This window comes from Castor canadensis, chromosome 9, assembly GCF_047511655.1.
Source record: "Castor canadensis chromosome 9, mCasCan1.hap1v2, whole genome shotgun sequence".
In the NCBI taxonomy this organism is placed as follows: domain Eukaryota; kingdom Metazoa; phylum Chordata; class Mammalia; order Rodentia; family Castoridae; genus Castor; species Castor canadensis.
The window spans coordinates 100,915,294-100,938,251 of NC_133394.1; the positions used below are offsets into that span (position 1 = coordinate 100,915,294).

Below are 22,958 nucleotides of genomic sequence, written 5' to 3' on the forward strand. Positions count from 1 at the left end.
ATTTCCCACCTTCCACTGCAGCCTGGAAACTATAGATAAGAATTAAAAGACAGTTCATCTTATTTGTTCTTATTTCAGAGATTACTCTCCTGAGTTGCTTGTTGTTCAGTATTTGAACTCCCATTATTTCATTTATTTCATTCAATTTTCAATTATTTGAGGTTGGAGAATAAATCTAGACCTGGTTACCTCACTATGGCTAAAAGTAGAAGTCTTTTGTGTATATTACGTATATATACTTGGTTTGGGTGACTATTGAGAATTTGAGATTATGTGATTCTTTGGAAAACTTTGGCTCATATATCTTAAGTTTTGTTTCTTACCTGTTTTGTTACTTATACCCATATTCATATCATGATTATTCATTATTTTCCCAAGTAATCTTAAAATTAATTCATAAGAAAGACATGACCTCAATGAAAAATATTTTTTTCAAAATTGTATAATTTTTTAATTTTATTTTATCATTTTTACATTTACTTATATGTATATACATTATTTTGGCCACCTGTCACCCCACACACACACTTCTAGGCAGAACCTGTTCCACCCCCTTCATTTCCAATGTTGTTGAAGAGAAAACATAAGAGATAATAAGGAAAACATAGTGTTTTTGTTAGCTTGGGATAAAGGTAGCTGTACAGAGAGATTCCTAGTGTTGTTTCCATACATATGTGTATTACAACCCATTTTGGGTCATCTCTACCAGACCTCTTCACTACTTCCTAGTCCACTTCGCATAGTGCTCTCACCAGTTTAAGATTACTATATTCACTCCTATACGGTGAGCATATCAACCACATTCAATTTTGGGTTTCCTTTCCTTTCCCTATCCCTCCCGTGTGTGGTCTCCCCTATTGTGTGAACCATGTCTAATAACATTGTTGCATTTGTTTTCAGTAATAATCCACATATGAGGGAGAACATGCGATTTTTGGTCTTCTAAGGCTGACTAACTTTGCTTAAGATGATGTTCACCAGTTCCATCCATATATCAGTGAATGACAAAATTTCATTCTTATTTGTGGCTGAGTAAAATTCCATTGTGTATAAATACCACATTTTCTTAATCCATTTGTCGGTAGTGGGGCATCTTGAATATTTCCATAGCTTGGTTATTGTGAATAGTGCTGCAATAAACATGGGTAGGCAAGTGCCTTTGTAGTAACCTGAGTCACATTCCTTCGGGTATATCCCTAGGAATAGTATTGCTGGATCATATGGCAAATCTATGTTTAGTTTTTAAGAAACCTCCATATTGTTTTTCATAGTGGTTGTACTGGCTTACATTCCCAGAAGAAGCATATGAGGGTTTCTTTTTTCCCCACATCCTCACCAGCATTTGTTGTTGATGGTATTCTTAATGGTAGCAATTCTAACAGGAGTGAGGTGGAATCTTAGTTCAGTTTTGATTTGCATTTCCTTTATGGCCAGGAATGGTGAGCATTTTTTTTAATTTCCTTTATTCATATGTGCATACAATGATTGGGTCATTACTCCTCCCTTCCCCCCACCCACTCCCTCTCGCCCCCACCCACTCCCTCTCGCCCCCACCCCCTCGCTTCCAAGCAGATACTGTTTTGCCCTTATCTCTAATTTTTTTGAAGACAGAGTATAAACATTAATAGGGAGGACCAGGGGTTTTTGCTAGTTGAGGTAAGGATAGCTATCTAGAGAGAGTGCTAGTTTTGCTTCCATGTACATATGTGTTACTTTCTTAATTGATTCTTCTCTAACTAATCTTTTCTCTAGTTCCTAGTCCCCTTCTCCTATTAGACTCTGTTGCTTTAAAGTTTCTGCATTAGTTCCTTTGCATTGAAGACATCAAATGCTCTCTATCTTTTTTTTGGGGGGGGGGGTTGCCTACCTATCCTCATACCTCCCTCGTGTGCACTAGCCTTATCGTGTAATCAAAGTCCTGTCCCCTTGTTGTGTTTGCCCTTCGTCTAAAGTCCGCATATGAGGAGTTTTGGAGTGGAAGTTTTGAGTATTTAAGATACAAGATCACATAATCTGCGAACAGGGATAGTTTGACTATTTCTTTGCCTGTTTGTATTCCTTTTATTTCTTTTTCTTACCTTATGGCTCTGGCTAGGAATTCCAAGCAATAGGAGTGGGGAGAGTGGGCACCCTGTCTTGTTCCTGACTTTAGGGGAAATGGTTTCAGGTTTTCCCCATTAAGTATGATGTCTATGGGTTTATCATATATAACCTTTATAATGTTGAGGTACATTCCTTCTTTTCCTAGTTTCCTTAGAGCTTTTATCATGAAATGGTGCTGAATCTTATCAAAGGCTTTTTCTGCATCTAGTGAGATGATCAAGTGGTTTTTGTCTTTGCTTCTATTAATGTGCTGTATTACATTTAATGATTCACATATGTTGAACCATCCTTGCATCCCTGGCATGAAGCTGACTTGGTCATGGTGAATGATCTTTCTGATATGTTATTTGTCTCATTTGACCAATGTAAGTTTGAAGTCTACTTTGTTTGATACAAGTATTGCTACTTCTGCCTATTTTCAAGGACATTGGCTTGGTAAATCTTCTTTCAGCCTTTCACCCTAAGACTGTTTATTTCTGTCAGTAAGGTGGGTCTCTTGGAAACAACAGATTGTTGGATCTTCCTTTTTAATCCAGTTTGCCAAAACAGTGTATTTTGATGGGGGAGCTCAGTCCATTGATAATCACTGTTAATATTGATAGGTATGTGGTGAATTCTGCCATTTAGTTGTTTTTGTTGTTTAAGTAGCCAAATCAATGCTACTTTCTGATTACTTTTCTTCTCCTGCTGCTTAATACTTGCTGTCTTCTTGTGGTTTTGTTTGCTTTCATCTTTTGTATGCAGAATTCCTTGTAGAATCTTTTATAATGGTGGCTTGGTTATCACATATTGTTTTACTTTCTGTTTATCATAGAAGACTTTTATTGCTCTGTCAATTTTGAATGATAGTTTTTCTGAGTAGAGTGTTCTAGAGCTAAAATTATTTTCATTCAGTGCCTGAAATACCTCACTCCATGGCCTTCTTTTAAGATTTCTGTTGAGAAATCTGTTATTTTGATGGGTTTACCTTTATGTGTTGTTTTTTCTGTCTTACAACCTTCAATATTCTGTCTCTGTTCTCTGTGCTTGTTATTTTAATGATAATATGCTGTGGAGAGATTCTGTTTTGTTCAGGTGTGTTTGGTGTCCTGGAGGTTTCCTATACCTGAATGGGCAAATCGTTGTCAAGATTTGGGAAATTTTCTGTTACTATTTTATTGAAGATGTTACATATCCCTTTGGGTTGCACCTCTTCTTCTTCAGTGCCCTTGATTCTCAGGTTTGGTCTTTTGATGGAGTCCCTGAGTTCTTCCATATTCCTTTTACAGCTCTTGAGTTGTTTGACTAAGGGTTCTTCTGTTTTCTTCTTTAATTTCTATTTTAATCTCTGAGCTCTGAGATTCTGTCTTCTACTTGTTCTTGTCTGCTGGAGTGGCCTTCCACTGTGTTTTTTTTTTTTTTTTGACTAAAGGACTTTATTTCCAGGATTTCTGTTTTATACTTTTTTCTGAAGTTTTCCATACCTTTGTTCAACTCCTGTTTTACATTTTGTGTTGTCTTTATTTCACATATCTCTTTTTTTAATAATGTCCTTTGTTTCACTTTGGTGTTTGTTGAAGTCCTCTCTGAGTTAATTGTTTCTGTGTCTTCTCATGTTTTTTATTTGTGGTATCTTGAAATTTCTTGAGTGTATCTTGTACTTTCTTGTACCTTGTCCATGAGTTTCTCAGTGATCTTTACCCTGATTTCCTTCTTGAGTGATTTTTTTATGGGTGTCACTGGGTTCATTGGTGACATTTCTTGTTTTTGTTGTGGTCAGGAACTGGGTATCCATTTTCTTCATTTCCCAGTAAATCCTCTATTGAATAGTTTTTTCAAGGGGTTTGATGCCCTTCCCTTTTTCTTCTCCCCATTGCTCCAATTGGTGTGTGTAACTGTTCTTGATAGGCTAGTTGTTGGTTTTAATTGCCTGTTTTCTTTCCTTTGATTTAATTTTTGTGTGTGACTGACTTGGTTGTTAGCTAGTTTGATGTGCGCTTTCTGTTCCTGGCCTGGAAGTGTAAATTAGCAATAACAAATTCAGGTTCAATGTCAGATCAGTTGTTTACAAATTATATAGAAAACCCCTTGGTGATAATATCTGTAAACAGTGGGAGTTGAGGGGGAATGGTTCTTTGGCTAGACATAGAAACTTAGGTAAATGGTAAAGGTGGCGCTGAAAGGTGGTGGGGAGGAAGTATGGGGGCTGCTGGGTTTTGTGGCCATTGTGTGTATTAGGTTGTATTTCTGCTTTTGTAGTCTAAGGTGCTTATGTCATGGATTTCAGGGAGCTGGGGGTGTGTATGGTTGGTACAATAGGCTAGTCAGCAGGTGGTGAGTATGTAGGCTGGAGTGGTAGTGTGGTGACAGGTTGGGCAAGGATAGGAGGGGTAAGCAAAGACTGAGAGAGAGTGGATGAGAAGGGGCAGAAAGAGTAGTTGGGAGGGAGAACAATGGATTGTAGCATATGAAAAGGAGGGAAAGTGAAGGGAGTGAGAGTAGTGATAAAAGAATAGTGATGGTTAAGTTGATAATACAAAAAAAACCAGGTACAGCAACAACAAAACGTTCAGTCTGCTTGGTAAAAGTTCTGGAGTTAGTCCTTTGGCATCCAATACTGGTACTGGCCCTTGGTGTTCTGGGCTTTATGGGGAAGGGTGCTGCCCCTCTTTATGGACAGCTTAAGGTGGAGACAACTGGAGGGTTGTTTTCTTTTTTTCCCTTTTTTTTCTTTTTTCTTTCGTCTTATGGACCATCCGTTACAAGTGAGACCTCTGAAGTGGTCTCACCAGGGGACTGGCTTGTGAGCAGTACTTGGTTCCTTCTGTCCACAGAGCAGGATGCAATTGAGGTACTCACTGTCAGTTCGTGCAATGTGGTCAGAACTATTTTTGTTTTCACCAGGCATCTGTGTTGCTATATAGCTGCAACTCGGTCTGGTGGGCTCCTCCCCAGCAAGGTGGGGGTATTCAGTTTTGAGTACTGCCCTCAGTCCCCCAAGACCAGCTCAGGGATCCACCACTGGACCCTCTTTGGGAGGTTGGCTTGTCACCCCACCCCCACTGTCAGTCCTTGTACCTCACCCCACCTCTGCTAGGTATTAGTTCAGCTCCTCTGGGAGGTTGGCTTGTCACCCTCCCTTTGTTACTTTTCCTGCCTTCCTTCACTGAGAGTTCAGATCCTTGCCCCACCCCTGTTCTCCAGGGCAGGTTCAGCGTTCCTCCTCATCCCTGCTGTCCGTGTTGATTGCAATTTGCTGTTTATGCTTTTCACTTTTGTTGGAGGGGATGTTCAATCTGCCTAGGGGCTGTGCTGGATTATTTTCTAGGAGTGTGTGAAGGGCAGTCGTGTGTGGTATGTGATGCTTACCTGTTCGTTCTGCAGATTCACGCAAGGGCTTTGGAGCCAGCGGGCAGGGAAAAATGGCCTGTCACTTTTCTCAAGGCAGATACTTAGTGTGACTTGGTTCAGCACAGCATGGTGTAGGGAGGCTTTCCACAAATTAGAGGTCCCAGGGCCTTCTTAGTTACTAAGAAGACAGTGGTACATGAGGTAAAAGCCCTGCCTTATGGAATATATAAAAAAAAAAACAAAAAAACAAATAGTGAAAACACACTGTGATAAGTGTTACAGGTAGAACGTAGGATGTTCTATATGCATGTAAATATGGTCCACCACTTTCTTCAGAAAAGATGTGCTTTTTATTGGAAGCAACAAATGCGGAAGTAATGTATAAAGTGAGACCCAAAGAATGAGTGGAAGCTAGTTAGGCATAGAATATTGGAGGAGAGGAATACTCCACATAAAGTGTAACTACCAAAGAGAACATGCCACATTTGGAGAACTAAAAACCTTTAGTATGTCTAAAGCCTAGAGTTTGATGGAGAGGTGACCAGAGATAAAACCGTAGAGCTGAGCAGGGACTAGTTTATTACTGGTCTTGTGACTTACAGAATTTAGATCATTATAAGGAAAATAGGAAACCATTGGGATTTTTAAGTCAAGGGAACTGAATAACTTGATCAAAATTTGTACTTCAGAAAGATCGTCTTTATTAGTAGAAAGTTAACACTGAGAAAAATCAAGAAATAAAGTTATAAATGTTATTTAGAAATAAAAGAGTAGAGCACTTGCCTAGGCCCTGGGTTCACTTACTAGCCCTAAAAAAAGAAAAGAAATAAGAGGGCAAATATTAGAAGAAATAACTGAAAGAATTGAGAATGGCTGTTCTTGAGGAATAGGAATCGGGGTAGGAAAGAATTAGGTCAGGAACTGATTGTTGGGTTTGGGTTGATTCCTTTCCCCACCACTACCACCCACCCAACTTTCATAGTGATTTGATTTTCCCAGTCAGCATGTACTCTGGCATAACACTTGAGTGTGAGTGCTAAGGTTAGAGTGACTCATTTAAATCTTACCTCTACTTCTTAGAAGAAGTTAAATCTTACCTTGCTTCTTCAATGTGTTTAAGCTTTTCTATATAAAAAAATGGAAATAATAATACAAATTATCTCATAGAATTTTTGTAAGGATTAAATGAATTAATACAAGTAAAACACTTAAAATAACATATGGTACATTGTAAAAGCTTAAAGGTTAGCCTTTATTATATATCAGATATTACTTAGATGCCTAGGATATGAGATGAATAGAAAATTTAATTATTGTGGGGTTTTTTTGAAATATTGCTTTTTCTGATCAAAAGAATAAGCAGATAAAAAACAACAGGTAAAGAAGATTTTCTCAACCTGATTGATTATTAAAATTAATGTAATTCATGTATAAAGAATATTTATTTTAAACAGCTGTAAGATACACATTCTTTTCAGAAACTCATGGAACATTTACAAAATTGACCAAAAAATGCTCAAATATTAAAAAGCAAAATATGTTCACAATGTCTTTAAGTTCAGAGTCAGCACAAAAGATATCTAAAAAATTCCCCATCAGGTTAGAAATTTTAAAATATACTTATTATTAACACTGAAGTCAAAAAGGAATCATAATTAAAATTGGAAAATAAAAAAAAACTATTATCAAAATTTGGGATGCTCTTAACATCAGAGTTTTACATTTTTTAAAAGGAAAAAATCCGAAAATTAATGAGATTTTATTTCAGGTAACTAGAGAAAAAAGAAAGTGGAAGAGTATATTTACTAACAAAGGGACCAAGTTCATAGCTGCAAGCCAGAAATTAGCCCTGTAACCAGGCTCTTCTGATCAGACCTGCATAGCAAAGATACTAAACTACATAAACTTTCATATACTGTCAAAGGGAAAGTAAATTGGTATATCCACTTTGAAAAATAGTTTGACGTTAATAAAGTTGAAGATGTACATACTTTTTAAACCTGCATTTCTTTTGCAAAGTATATACACCAGAGAAGAACTGCAAATGTGTACCAGAAAACATAATATTCATAGTCCCATTATTGGTAGCTGTTCAAAACTGTGCAATAGTTAAATTGGGGTGTATTATTGCAATTCGTATTACAGTGCAGTAGAATAAAAAAGAAATGAAAAGTACTGACCAGATGAATTCATCAGTCTTCAATCTTGTTTCTTTTGAATAGAATTATATTTACAAGACATGTTTATGCAAAGTTGAAAAATAGGCATACCATAGTATAATAGATGTTCAGGTAAATAGTTTATGGTAAACGGGTAGTTTCTACTTTCTAAAACAGAAATCTTGAACACTGATTGACAAAGAAAAGTTTAGGTTTTATTCAATTCTGTAGGGAACAAACAAGGAAACAGAAATAGCTTGTATTTACAGTTTTCATCTAACTAAACAAGAAACACTTTTTCAGGCTTTTGTGTTAAATATAGAGCTCTGAAATCTGGAATTTAAACAAATACCTATTTTTTTAAACAAACACTAAATGTGCAAGTTTTAATTACAAAATGAAATAATTCTATACCCAAGGAGTTCTGAAGTTGACACTTACACTAAACTCATTTTTCAAATGATTTTCATAAGAATTCATTGAAATTTGTATTATAATTGATACATCAACTTTCTTATAGTGCTCAGATAAACTCTTACTTTTGACTTCATTAATACATCTGACTTTTAAAAATTATCAAGGTATATATTTTTTTAAATTCCCACCCTGGTACTACTTGCTGCTCTTTGGATATGTAACTTAACAAGATCCTAAATATACTTTTACATGTAACACAGTTTTCAGAAGTTGGTTCATTTTAAATCAGTTGAATTCTAAAAAAAAACAGATTTTTGTCTCAAAAGCCCTGTTTATAGTGAAAGTTTTTAAAGTGGAGATAACAAACTCAAATGTCTTCAGTGGTCGTGGAAGAAATAAATGAACGGAGCAGGAAGGAATGTAACTGTAGCAAGTCTACCTCACACAATCCTCCCTATGTAAAAAGTGAAGCCCCTACTGAACTCCATCTGTTGTCTCATCTAATTTTCAAAATATGTCATATATTTGGCAATTGATTTAGATATTTTTAAACATTGCAAATCATCCAAAACAACTCTGTGGGCAGATATTTCCTAGGTTTTTAGTTTCCAAGAAACTTCAAGGGTCTTTTGCTTTTTGTTGTCTTTTACATAGTCGACAGAGGTATGTTCTTGGAGACACAGCGATGCAGAAGATGGCGAAGTCCCATGTTTTCTTAAGTGGTATGGGTGGTCTTGGTTTGGAAATTGGTAAGCAATGTTTTTATCCATTTTTATGTGACACTTTTGAGCTTTGTAATTTAAATAACTCCTTCTCCTTGTATTTCAAATAAAGGAAATCTGACCATACCCTTGGTCAATTCAGTTTTGGTTCTTCTAATAAGACTTTCACAACTCCAATAACATTTTCCAGAAGGAACCAATAATGCCTCTCACTGTTTCTATTTTTTGTGATGTTAGTAGTTATTAATGATCATCCTTTATGTCCATTAATTTGTTATGGTAGCACATAGGTACAGTCATAAAAAGTTTACAAGCTGTTTTGTTTCTTTTTTGTTAATCTGTATTTCCTACTTTTTTTTTTTTTAAAGGAGGAACTGAGTAGTTAAGAAAAAGTTAAGAGTTACCCAGTCAGAGATGTGGCCAAGCTCCATGAGTTCCTAATACAAGTTACTCCTTTTTCTTTTTTTCTTATAGCAAAGAATCTTGTTCTTGCAGGGATTAAAGTGAGTATATGTCCTTTGTATGAAAAATTATTATGAGTTATTTTGGTTTTGCTCATTTGTAGTGGTAATGTTATTTACATGATGGCTTATTGTTTCTTCATTTTATACCAAAATTGTTTTAATGCTCTACTTTCTCTTTGTTTAAAAAGTTTATTGAAATCTCAAAAGTATGGAAATTGAATAGTTTAACAAAACCCCTTATACCTGTCACACAGCTTCATTTATCAAGTCCATGAACACATTTTTTTCATTTATCTTCTTGCATTTCCACTGCCCACAACTGCCAAATTATTTTGATGTAAACCTCAGACATTGTCTTGTATCATCCTTAAGTATAATATTATAGCCATTAATGATCATTGCCTAGATACATCATTTCATTAGAAGCAACAGTTATACTGTATCATTCTTTCTCACTTACTAGTGGGAATAATATTTTAGAAAGAAAATTTTCCTTTCATCACTTACTTAATTTCACAAAAGTGTAAATTACACATGCACAAAAAACAAGACAAATACTTGAATTCCCCTCCATTTATCAACTTTCAAAAATCATTGACTTTAAGTTGGAGGCCTGACTTACGGACGTAAGTGCTAGGGTGCCTGCCTAACAAGCCCACGGGCCTGATTTCAAGCTCCAGTACAACTGTCAAAAAAAATCCACTGGTTTCTTATCCTCCAGCAATGACCAGTGAATTAAGTCTTTGTGTCTTTCAGTGTGTGCATGCATGTCATGATAATGATATACACGTAAGTTGATCTAAAAATAATTTGATATGTTGTGATCCATTATAGGCGTTATTTCCATCGATTCTAAAATTGTTCAATCTTTGGGTTAGTGAGATCCTCTAGTTTTTGTGCTTGCTAGATAGGCAGTCTACCACTTTCACCACATCTCCAGGCCCATTTTTTGGCAGTTCTGGGGCTTGAACTCAGGGCTTCATGCTTGCCAAGCAGGCGTTTTAACACTTCAGACACTCTAAAAACCACTTTTAAATATTTTTGATGTACAGAACTAGAACATTAGCTGTGAGTATGCACAGAAATTTCTGATTTTCAAGTTTAGAAATATAAAACATTACTAAAATTTCTAATTCACATTTGCAGTTACTGGATTACATCTTTAATTTTATGTTTTGTTGGCATTGGGTTTGAACTTGGGACCTCATGCTCACTAGGCAGGCACTCTACCACTTGAGCCACTCTGCCAACTGATTTTATGTTTTGTTTTTCTGTTAAAAGGATTTTGGCTCCTTATTACATTAACCTAATTGCTTATTTGTCCTATCTTATATTTAGCCTGTGTGACAAATTCAGAATGCCAATTTCACTATTAATAACTATATTATTGAAAGAGTTTTTTTATCCTTTTTAAAACCACATTTAGGTTTACCAGTTGGTTTTTTAAGTCACTTAAAGTAGTTTTTTTGGTTACTCAGGCAAGCAATTCAGTAAATGGTTAAATCTATTTATTAATTTTGCTTTGAATTTTTAGGGATTAATTTTTAAATGTAATTTTACTATTATATGAGAGTCATTTGACTCAAAGTCAAATTAATAAAGTATGTCTAGCTTCTCTCTACCCTCTTCCTTCACTTACTAGGTCACCCCTTTTTTAAAATGTGGTTTACTCTTCCATTGTTTTAAATGCACGTAAATGCATCTACACATAAATGAATATCTGTTTATGTATATATGTATATGTATGTATTTCATTCCTGAGCAAGGTTGAACATCTTTACATATATTTTCAAGAGCACTATGCATTTCTTTTTTCAGTATATTCCTTATAAATTAATCTTGCTCCTTTTTTGATAAGCTTTGTGGCCTGATATAAGTTCCAAATATTTTTTCAAGTTTGTCGATTATTTTTTATTACTTGGTGCATGTAGTATTTTTGAAATGTTTATTACATGAACTTTCTGAATTTTTGTACTTTTATTGTGGTACAGGCGCTTGAATTGAAGGCCTACACCTTGAGCCACACCACCAACCCCCCTTTTTTGTATGTGTGTGTGAGATGGGCCACCAGCCCCCCTTTGTGTGTGTGTGTGTGTGTGTGTGTGTGTGTGTGTGTGTGGTCGGTTTTTTCAAGATAGGGTCTTGTGGACAATTTGCCCAGGTTGGCTTTGAACCTCGATCCTCCTGATCTCTGCTTCCTGACTCTCTAGGATTACAAGCATGAGCCACCAACGCCCGGCTTTGTAATTTTTTAATATGCTACTTCCATAATTTCAAAATCTCTTACTGTATAGTTTCTCTGTCAAGATATTAGAGTTTCTAGATGTACATAGTTGTAGCATATGCATAAAGATGTGATTTTATGTTCATTCTAATTCTTATGTCTCTATTATTTGTTGTCTATTTATATATATTATATCCAGTACAGTAAAAATCATAATAAAGATAGCATCCTTGTCCTATTCTTTAACTCAACAGATATTTTCTTCTTTTTTGAAGGCACTTACTATTCATGATTCGGAAAAATGCCAAGCATGGGATCTAGGGACCAACTTCTTTCTCTGTGAAGATGATGTTGTTAGTGGGAGAAACAGGTAATGATATTTTCATATATTGTCATAAGACTTTTTTTTTTAAACGCTCAATAATTGAGAATATTTTCTGTGTCTAAAACATCAGTTCACCCTTAGTTGTTTAAGTTATCACCCTACATTCACACTACCATAGACAAATAAGGACTGGCATATATAATTACTTGTATGTGTCAAATTTTGGTATGTAGGTAGAAATGAATTTCTTTGCAATTACTAAAGAAAGTCTTTTTTTTTCTCTCTTTTTTTTTTCCTTTGTTGTGCTGGGTTGGGGTACACTGTGGCATGTACAAAGGTTCTTACAGTGTATCGAATATATCATACTTGAATTCACCCTGTCCACCTCTATCCTTCCCCCCCAACTACCACCAATTCCTCGTATAGTTTCAGCAAGTATCATTTTTGCATTGACATACGTGCGTGCATGTTTTTTGCACTGTATTCGCCCTCCTACCCCCTTTACCTGCCTCCTGTCCCATTCCACTGGTGCCAACCCTCTCTCCTGTGCAGGACCTGTTCTGCCCTCCTATTCTCCAATTTTGTACAAGAGAAAAGATTTAAAGAAAAACATGACATTTTTGTTTGTTTGTGATATAGGTAGCTACACAGGGCATTTCCTTGTGGTATTTCCATGTGTGGATGTATTGTAATCCCAACTGGGTTATCTCCTCTAATTTTGTCCATTCTACCTTAGTCCTTTTCTTATGGTGGTTTCAGTTGGTTTAAGATTCTATATTCATTTAAAGAAAGTTTACTATTGCTGAATCATTAAAAGATTTGTGGAACTTTGAACTTGGATATGCTTTGAAATTGTCTGGATTACTGATGAATATGACAATATATCCTGCTGTTATGTAGTTACATGATAGACAACTAAGTCTGGTCTAGAATTTATTCGGTTTCTGTTGAAATTTCATTACAATTTCAGTTTCTTCTGATATCATTAAAGTGGCCAACATTAAGAGATTGAGCAAACTGAATTAAAGGGTGGTAAAGTTGTTTTTTTTTTTTTTTTAGGGCTGAAGCTGTGCTTCATCACATTGCAGAACTAAATCCATATGTTCATGTCTCATCATCATCTGTTCCTTTCAATGAAACCACAGATCTCTCCTTTTTAGAACAATACCAGGTTAGTACATCATTTTGTTTTAAATGTTTTTATAGATTCCAAGGCAGATAATTAATATAGTGTACAACTGATGTAACCTAGTATATTAAGCAGAACAAAAAATTTCAAGTTAGAAGACTTCTTTGGAATAATACCTATCAAATGTTCCATTTTTAGAGTGCCTACCTAGCAATCATGAAGCCCTGAGTTCAAACCCTGTACCACCAAAAAAAATTAAGAAAAGACCCTAAGAATTACTGGTTATCACGACAGTTAATATACATAAAGTACTACCTATGACTCAGAGTAGTTTACAGCAACATACATTTATTTTTTCCCACTGTATCTGCATGTCAATTGAAAATTCAGCTGTTCTAGGCCCAGGTTAGCCTAGATTGAACCCAGAGTCTGTATTCTGTCCATGTGTCTCTTCTGGAACTAGAAGGCTACCCACTTCATGCTCTACTGGCAAAAGGAGAAACACAAAAAGGCAAGTTCAACCACTCAAGCACACCTAAAGCCCAGTTCATATTGTTTCCATTCATGTTACATTGGCAAAGTAAATCACATTGTCAAGCCCAAAGTCAAGAATTGGCAAAGTACATTCTTTACTTCCTAAGGAGCCATAATAAAGTACATGGATCAATAATTGACTGTACCATAGGTACCAATTTCCTAAATAAAAGGAAGAACAAAATCTTCCAGCACCTTGGATATTACAAAAATAACTAGATTGACTTTGATTTGAACTGGACTCCTCCTTGTCTCTCACTCTGTAGAAAAATCAACTCAAATGGATAAAAACCCTAAATGTAAGACCTGAATTTATGAAACTACAAGAAGGAAATGGGAAACACTTTGAAACATTGATACAGGCAATGGTTTTCTGGATATGACTCCACAAATACAATGAACACACAAAAATAGATAAATGGGATTACATCAAATTAAAAATCTTGTGACAGTAAAGGAAACAATCAACAGAGTGAAGATATAACTTACAAAATGTGCTGGAACTGCCATAGCTCAAGGGATAGAGCACCTGCCTAGCAAGCCTGAGGCTCTGAATTCAAAATCTAGTACAACCAAAAAAAGGGAAACAGAATAAGATAAAATATTTGCCACCTATCCATTGACCAAAGGATTAATATCCATAATATACAAGGAACTAAAAAAAAACCTAAGAGCATTAAAACAAGTAAATCAATCTTGATCTGAACAGTCACTTTGGGAAATGATGTGAATTGATACCTCTCAAAAGAAAAAATGCGAATAGCCAACAAAATATATGAAAAAATACTCAATGTCATTAAATCATCAGTGAATCTAAATCAGAACTTCATTGAGCTATCTCACCCCAATCAAAATAGATATCATCAATAAAACAAAATCACATTCTGGCAAGCAAATCGAGAAAAAACCTCCCATGCACTTTGGTAGAAATGTATAATTATGGAAAACAGTATACTGGCTCCTCAGAAAATTAGTAATAGTTCTGTGTGATCAGCCTGTTCTGCAGGGTGTGCATTCAAAGGAAGTAAGTCAACATACCAATGAAGTAATCTACATACCCACTTTATTAAGGCACTATTTACAATTTTGAAAATACGAAGTCAAATATAGGTGTCCTTCAGTGTATGGATGGATAAAAAAAAAGTTTACCCTCAGAAATAGAATATTTTTTAGCTATAATGAAGAATGAAATCCTGTCATTTGAAAAATAATGAATGTAATTAGAAGATAGTATTTTAAGTGAAATAATCCAGATACAGAAAGACAAGTACTGCGTGTTTAAATTTAAAATTGATGTGAATGTTAGCATACTTCACTACTAGAAGTTAGGAAGTAGTGATGGAAGCTGGTGGATGAAGGGAGGCTCAGTTTGATCAGTGCACATTATATGCATATATTGACATAATCACACTGAACCCCCTTTCTATGTGCAGTTAATACATGTTAATTCAAAACAAAATAAAAATTTAAAGTGTGGGCATTATATTGTATTTCCTTTTACAGCCACCACTACAACCCCTTCCCACCCTTTCCCAGTAGTGCAATGCAAAAGGCTCAGTGGATTCCTTTACAAGTAGTAGTTTGCTTTAAGGAAGAATATTGAGTTTAGAGAGCTTGCTGTTTTAGAAAAAAAAAAATTTCTTTTGGCAGTACTGGGGTTTGAACTCAGGTCCTCACGCTAGCTTGGCAGGTACTCTACCACTTGAGCCCCTCTGCCAGCCCCAAACCTGCTATTTTATATAGCAAGCAATAAATACATCTTCTCTTTGTCCCTGAAGGAGACATTAGCTCATGCTTCAGGTTTTTACATGGCAAATACAATCCTGAGTAATGGCATCAAGTAAAGAGTGGGTCATGGCATAGGGAAAAAGAGTAAAGAAGAAAGACTCATGGAGGAATGTCTCACTATAGGCAGCACAGTATATTCTGAACTAGACAAACTAAAACCACACTTAAAGATGTTCTTGTAAAACTTAATATCCAGTTCGTGCATACCAGCAATGAGGAAATGGCTTTGAGAAAGTATTTAACCTCTGTGATTCTAAGGTTAGAATAAAGTCTGATTTTAAAACCTGCATATATTACAGGGTGATCATAAAAAATTAAATACATGTTGAAAATACTTTCAGTCTTAAATAGAATTGAGTGGTTTTACTGATCACACTCTTGTAAAGCAAAAGTTTATTTTGTCAATCTGTTGAATCTCAGACGTAAAAGATAACTATTTCAACAAATGTATCTTAAAATTGTAACTCTTGCCCTTTTAAACTATTACTGTGGTGGCTAGATCAGTATTTCTATGATATTAACAGATAAAACATCTCCACCTCTTCCATTTGGAGAGTGCCTAAATACCACATAGGATAATTAAGGTTTGCTGCTAATCGTGAAGCCTCTGAGGGTAAATGAAGGTCATGTGAGTCAGTTTTCCCCTGTACATGTTACTTTTGCTTATGCCATTTTATAATTCTGAAGGTATTACCCTTGGAATACAATAGCATAGTAACTTTTTCATAAAGTTAGCAATGTATCTTTAGCATAATTGGAACTAGCATAATTCTAATTTAGAAGTTGAATTTTACCCAAGTAATTGTGCAGTTTCTTTTGTTCTCAACAGTGTATAGTATTGACTGAGATGAAACTTCCATTACAGAAGAAGATCAATGACTTTTGCCATTCCCGTCACCCTCCAATTAAGGTAATGTCATTGAATAGTGGCATGCAGTTAAGCGAAGAAAGGACACTTTTACTATTAAAATTTGTAGCTTTCATTGAGTTATAAGAGAAACTCTTTTTACAAAAGTACAATCACAGTAAACGTTTTCCCGATAATTTTGATATAATATTCATTTCCTATTTTTAAATAAGATTTACATTTAGTTTTTAGAGAAATTACCAAAATTAAGGAAAATTAGGTCAGGAATTTAAAGGATGATGAGCATCATCTAACTTTAAGTGTGATATAATTGTTTTTAAGGGTTCATTATTTCTTTTCACAAGTATTCCTTCAACATGTGCTATGTACTAGATACAGGTTGATTCCTAGACTATTAACACAAGAAATCAGGCTCTTATGTATTGTACTTGAATTTATGATAAGGCCAGAATTTTTGTTATTTAATAAAAATGATAGCCAGACACCAGTGGCTCACACCTGTAATCCTTGCTACTTGGAAGGCTGAGGTCAAGAGGATCCCAGTTGTAGGCCAACCCAGGCAAATAGTTCAAAACCCCATCTCCAAAGTAAACAAAGCAAAATGAACTGGAGGCATGGCTCAAGTGGTAGAATGCCTACTTGGCAAGCACATTTCCATAGGAGTAGAAATCATAGAATGTATGATGATGATAAACTGATAGTAGTTCTAATTTTGTTACACTAAATATTCACTCATTAAATACTAATTTTCTTTATTACTAAACTGATCTATAGACAGTTTATCCTATTTGTGATTCACTTTATGTTTCAAAAGATATACTTAATTCTGAATGAAGTAGTCATGAAAGGACCTAAGGTAATTGAGGTTTGGTTTTTTTTTTTTTTTCACATAAATAAATGGACTTATTTTTGCCATTTCACAGTTCATTAGTGCAGATATACATGGAATTTGGTCACGTTTATTTTGTGATTTCGGTGATGAATTTGAAGTCTCAGATACAACAGGAGAAGAACCAAAAGAAATTTTCATTTCAAACATAACGCAAGTATGATTGTAATGATGAACTTTTTAATAAATTTTTTAAAAGTTTTAAGTGTGAATCTTATTTTTTAAAATGTAATATTAGCAAAAATGTAATATGCAGTATTTTTATTCAGTGTTTTAAGATAATGGAATTATTTCATCAATTTTGACTACATTTTAAAACTAATTTGAAATTGGAATGTTAATTATTAAGAGTGTTCTGGATTCCCACTATTTCTTGATTGAACATCTGCTTGTCATAAATTTTAATTTCAATTTTCTTTACTGTATTCCTATAGAACATGAGTTGTTGTTCTATGTTTACCAGACTTTTGACAGTGTCTTATTATGGACCAATTAAATATGTCATAGTCACTTAGCCTAATAGTCTGGTTGGATGTAGAAAAAGCTTTTTAGATAAAAGCTTTTCTAATCTGTTACATTTCTAAAACGGTATTTAAAAGATGGGGGAGGATTTTAAGAGTTAATTAACCCTGTATTTTCTAATTACATACACTTGATCTCATGTAAACTTATTTTTTATTCCCTAAATAAGTGAAAGTCTGGTTCAAGTGGTAGAGCACCTGCTTAGCAAGCACAGAGCCCTGAGTTCAAATCCCAGTTTTCAAAAAAAAAAAAAAACTGGAACATTTATTCTGATCTTCTCTTAATATTCTTCTTTTATGTCTAAGTAATTTACCTTATTTGTACTCTGTAGTTAAAGCCCTCAAAAAGCCAAAACAAGGGAATGATAATATAATTTGACATAATAGTACTTGTGTTTCTGACTTTTTGCATTATTTTTAAACCCAGGGTGATACTGCCTTTCTCATGCCTTTAAAAAAAATTCACTGAAAAATCATTCTGTGTATCTTTCAGAATACAGAGTAGTTTATTGTCCTACCTGAGTTATTCTTTCAGGTAATATTAATGCTTTTCTCTTCTGTTGGTTTTAGTTTGTCCCTGAGAATAACACACTGTTAGTTAGAATAAGCTCTAAGAGATTGCATGGATTCTTGTATTGAATGGGTATTTTCACTTAAGGAATAGTGAAGGAAGTAAGCTCATAAGCAGTGTTTCTTGACTTCACAATATTGAGCAAACTGAACTACCAGATTCCCATCTTTAAAATCTCCATCCTCTTTCCATACATTTCTCTGATTTTTCAAAGTTAATTTTTTGGGGGGTTGGTAGGAGCTCCTTATACCAGTTTTTTTTTTTTCAACATGAGTTTAAATATGTTTTACAAATCACAAGAATCTGAATCTATGCAATATTTGAACTCCTGTATGAAATCCCATGAAATTATTCATTATAAAATGTAGTGATAGAAGCCAGACACTGGTGGCTGTAATCCTAACTACTCAGGAGACAGACATCAGGAGGAATGTGGTTCAAAGCCAGCCCGGGCAAATAGTTCATGAGACCCTAACTTGAAAAAACCCATCACAAAAGAAAAGAAATTCTCAAGGTGTAAGCACTTAGTTCAAACCCCAGAACCATCAAAAAATAAAAAAGTGCTGGTGAATAGGCTGATCTGTGGCTCAAGTGGTAGAGTGTCTTCCCAGCAAGTATGAGGCCCTGAGTTCAAACCCCAGTGACAGAAAAAAAAAGAAGGAAAGTAGTGATAAGTTGGTCCATTATTTTGTAGGACTTCCTTTTTTTTTTTTTTTTTTTTTTTTGGTTTGGTAAATTTTATTTATGGATATTAAATTTCAAATTTTGTATAATTCTCATGTTTCACAATATTATTACTCTTTTTTATTTTCCTCCAACAATTTGAAAAAGCTAAACAACATTCTTAACCTAGTACATAGTAGTTCCTTATAGGCTTTTTTTACTAATGGAGAAGAATGGAATAGAATTTTGGTTTGTGAGTTTTATAATAACATTGACATTATTGTGTGAGATTTAGGATTTATATGAATAGAATACATGAGCTTGATTTTAAAATTTTAGGCTGATCCTGGCATTGTCACTTGCCTTGAAAATCATCCTCACAAACTTGAGACAGGACAGTTCCTAACATTTCGAGAAATTAATGGAATGACAGGTTTGAATGGATCTACGCAACAAATAACTGGTAAGTTGATGTGTCTTATTAATTCAGTTATAATTACTCAGCATATTTATAATTCAGACACTATGCTCAGTGTTGAAAACACATCAACCTGATTCATGGATCTTATCCTCAAAACACTCAATTCAAATGAGAGTATGTTAAATAGTGGTAGTATTAAGCAAGAACTCTAAACTTAGCAAGCACATCTACCCAGTTTGGGGCAACAGCAGCAGTGAGGACAGAGTTTCTTGATTAAAATCTGAAGGTTTCGTTAGCTTAGGAAGGTGTTGAGAAAGAGTATTCTGTGCAGAGATAAACTGTAAAAGTCTCAGATCCAAGACAGAACTCATACCATGATAAGGCTGGCATTGAGAGTCAGAATTACAAGAGTCTTAAGACATTTCAGAGGAATCTTTGTTAGCATCTACTATAGATAGCAAAGATTTCTGCTTGGGCAACTTACTCACTTAGGCGTACAAGAAAGGTTATACTTCGGAGACAAAATATTGGTTATCATTATACTTGTTGAGTGAGGTGGCAGTGAAGTATTCAAATGGAGATAACTACATGTTGGTTGAATATATGTTCTTATTCAGAAGCTCAAATAAAAAGGATGAGTAGTTAAAACTACAGGCAAGTTTGTAAGTTTATTGGCAAGAAGTTGAAGGAGGTTTTTGGGTTTTTTTATTACCCCCAGGAAAGTAATGTGAGATCATTATCCAAAAGATAGGGAAGGTGCTAAGGTCAGAGGCCTGAGGAGAACATTCATTTCAAAACATAGAGAGATTATCAGGCATAATATAGGGCTCAATCAGTGTGGAAGATAGTGAATTTATACTGACATCAGTCTGCATAGTTTGTGTTTTTCCTATAGCCATCTTTTAAAAGGCTTAAAGAGCACTAAATCTGTATCTCAATTTTATGGCATGTCTATTCTTGTTTAGGGAGGAGAGATTTAATTTTATTTTTATAGCACTTATAATCATGCTGTTATTATAAAGACTTATAGAATTAGTTCGTTCTTTTTTTTTTTTTTTTTTCTTGTGCTGGGGATCATGCATGCTAAGCAAGCACTCTACTGCTCAAGCCAGACTTCCAGGCCCCTTTTTTAATTTCTGAAAAATACATCATTAAAAGCCAGAAAAAGGAGTCCTTGTTACAAACTCTGTGTAGATAAACATTTTCGATCCATATTAAAGCATCTTTGCTAACAAAACTATTTGATTTTGTTTACTGACTACATCTATCTTGAATACAAGTTGAGATCATAAGATTAAGGAATTTTTACATGGTTTTTGTGAAAATTGAACTTAATCATTTGGGGTTACCATTTGCTTATTTGGGGGTCCATGTGAGGGTGGATTGTGTTGCCACCTTTGCTAAATTTATTGTGTCTCTTGGTATATTTGAGTGTATTTATGAATTCTCTATTCCATTGGTCTGTTCGTGAGTTGGTATCATACTATATTAGTTACTATGATATATAATTAGTATCAGTGTGTTATGGAGGCTTTAAAATATGTTTTAATTTTTAATAGTGAGTATGTTGTACTTCTCTATTTTTCTGTCTGAATTTTCTTGACAATTTTTAAGTCCTCAAGTTCATATTAGAAAAAAATACTCTGTAGCTCCCTCCATTGCCACCACCCTGTAAAAATAATCTATATTAGAATCTTTTAATTTTGTAAATTAGGGAGAATTAGTATCTTTATGACGTAAGTCTTCACATTTAAATATCCCTATGTAATGGTTTTCTTTTTTTTTTTTTTTCTCCTAGTGGTATCACCATTTTCTTTTAGCATTGGTGATACTACAGAACTGGAACCATACTTACATGGAGGCATAGCTGTACAAGTTAAGATTCCTAAAACATTTTGCTTTGTAAGTACTTCTGTTCTGCTTTAAAAATATTTCTTTACAGGAAAAGAATAATGTAAAAGAAAAAAGAAATAAAATACCCAGTTAAAAAAGGCTGACCAAATTTCGTTTTTGTGTTTATTTTTAATTTACACTCTCTTGGGTGAAAACTGATACCTATAGAAAAACTTAAGGCCTGGAGATATAGCTCAGTGAAGCTCAGTAGGGCACTTGCCTAGCATGTGCAAGGCCCGTTGTTCCATCCCAGTACTGCAAAAAATAAATAAATAAAATAAACATTTTTTATACATTAAATACTATGTACATGTAATTAGGGTATATGAGTCTGTCACAAAGGAACTATATACTCCTGAATAATCAAAAATTTATCATATATCTTATTTACTTTCTAAGACAAAACATATATTTTCAAAAGATTTAGCAAGTATTGTCTTGCTTATTTAATTTTTAAATCAAAGTGATATTTTCCTTATTATACTTGTTAACCCAAGTCTTAAATTTTTAGATTCAAAAAACTGTATATTTTTGAAATAATTCCCATATGCTCCTGGCAATACAAGGAAAATGTAAGTTGCTGAATAGAAAGTAGAGACTGCTTGTGTCCTAGAACTAAGGAATCTCATACTGCTTAAATCTTAGGCCACTTCTCAGTGTAACCTTTTATCATATCTCTGGTTGTTTGGTATTTGATGTTGTTTAGATTTGGGGGTTGGAGTATGTTTGCAAGTTGTCAAGGTTTTAACTTCATTGACTTTTTTCCCCCTAGAACTTAGCAGCTATAGTCCTTTTCAAGGATTTCTTCAAGCCAAAGTTAAAATGATACAATCAGATCTGCCCCTGCATACTTTCTCTTGCTCTGGTTCTAATTTTTGATTGGATAGTTTATTACTCAAATAATTTCAGATTGAGTGGGTATTTGGATGTTACTGTTTTACAGATTTTTGTTTGCTTTGCCTTTGTGTTCTTTACATACACAGAAGATTTTAACTTTGAGTATCTGTTCAAGGCTTGGGAGGTAAAACTAGTCTACATTACTTGATATCAGGAAAAAATATGGTAACTTTATTTTTGCTATAAAGTGAACTTTGTAGATTAAAGGTTTTGGAGTATAGAGATGTTTTCACTAATTCTTTTCAAGTTTACTGTATGGAGGGTTTGGGGGTTTTTTTGTTTTTTTTGTTTTTTTTTTAGGTAGTAAGAGAAAATCGTAGCTATTTTATAATTGAATTAAAACATATCAGTCCAATCTTACTTATTTTAGACCTTTGGGAAAATGCAATCACTTTCACTGATTCAACATGTAACACTATATTTCTGAAGTAGTCACTCACTTTCTGTGAAGTAATCATTTTTTTCCTATATTAGGAACGATTGGAGACACAGATAAAACATCCAAAGTGCCTTATTGCGGATTTTAGCAAACCTGAGGTAAATAAATACTTTGCAGGTTTGGAAGAGGCCATAGAGGGCAGTGGGGGTTGGTAAGTGATTATAAAGTTAATTGCTGTTAGGTTTTCTTAAGGTTATTCTTATTGATGCAAAGTTAACTCTGAAGAATTAAAAATGGGAACTTTTAGCATGGAAAAAAATGTTAGAATATCAGGAGGAAAGTTTTACTTCATAGTGACTTGCTGACATGCATTTATAATTTAAAAAAATAGGTCAATAACTTATATGATTTAAAAGATTTTCCTAACCATATAGAGTTTTGTGTAATATAAAAAGAAAAAACCTTAAGCATATACCATAGTCTATTTTTTTAACCACTGGGTGTAATTTTGTAACAGTAAATGTATTTGTGCTGAGGAAAGAATGAACAGGTGCCAAATTTGTATACGTTGATAAAGGAAAAAATAATTAGGTGATCATTACAAATGATTTGTTACTGTTGTTCAGTTTACTACTCTTAAATTTCATGTTAAGGCTAGTCA

General features: G+C 34.3%; 1 protein-coding gene across 5 annotated transcripts in view; it reads left to right on the top strand.

Annotated features, from left to right (window-relative positions):
* Uba6 (ubiquitin like modifier activating enzyme 6) overlaps positions 1 to 22,958 on the top strand; it is a 75,016-nt gene that overhangs the window by 10,975 nt on the left and 41,083 nt on the right. For all 5 annotated transcript variants that reach the window (XM_074042084.1, XM_074042088.1, XM_074042087.1 and 2 more), the window contains exons 3-11: positions 8,664 to 8,758; positions 9,206 to 9,234; positions 11,695 to 11,789; positions 12,804 to 12,915; positions 16,025 to 16,105; positions 16,987 to 17,109; positions 19,047 to 19,170; positions 20,927 to 21,030; positions 22,393 to 22,455. In XM_074042084.1, coding sequence (XP_073898185.1) covers positions 8,664 to 8,758; positions 9,206 to 9,234; positions 11,695 to 11,789; positions 12,804 to 12,915; positions 16,025 to 16,105; positions 16,987 to 17,109; positions 19,047 to 19,170; positions 20,927 to 21,030; positions 22,393 to 22,455 — 826 coding nt within the window. The remainder of the gene's footprint in view (positions 1 to 8,663; positions 8,759 to 9,205; positions 9,235 to 11,694; positions 11,790 to 12,803; positions 12,916 to 16,024; positions 16,106 to 16,986; positions 17,110 to 19,046; positions 19,171 to 20,926; positions 21,031 to 22,392; positions 22,456 to 22,958) is intronic.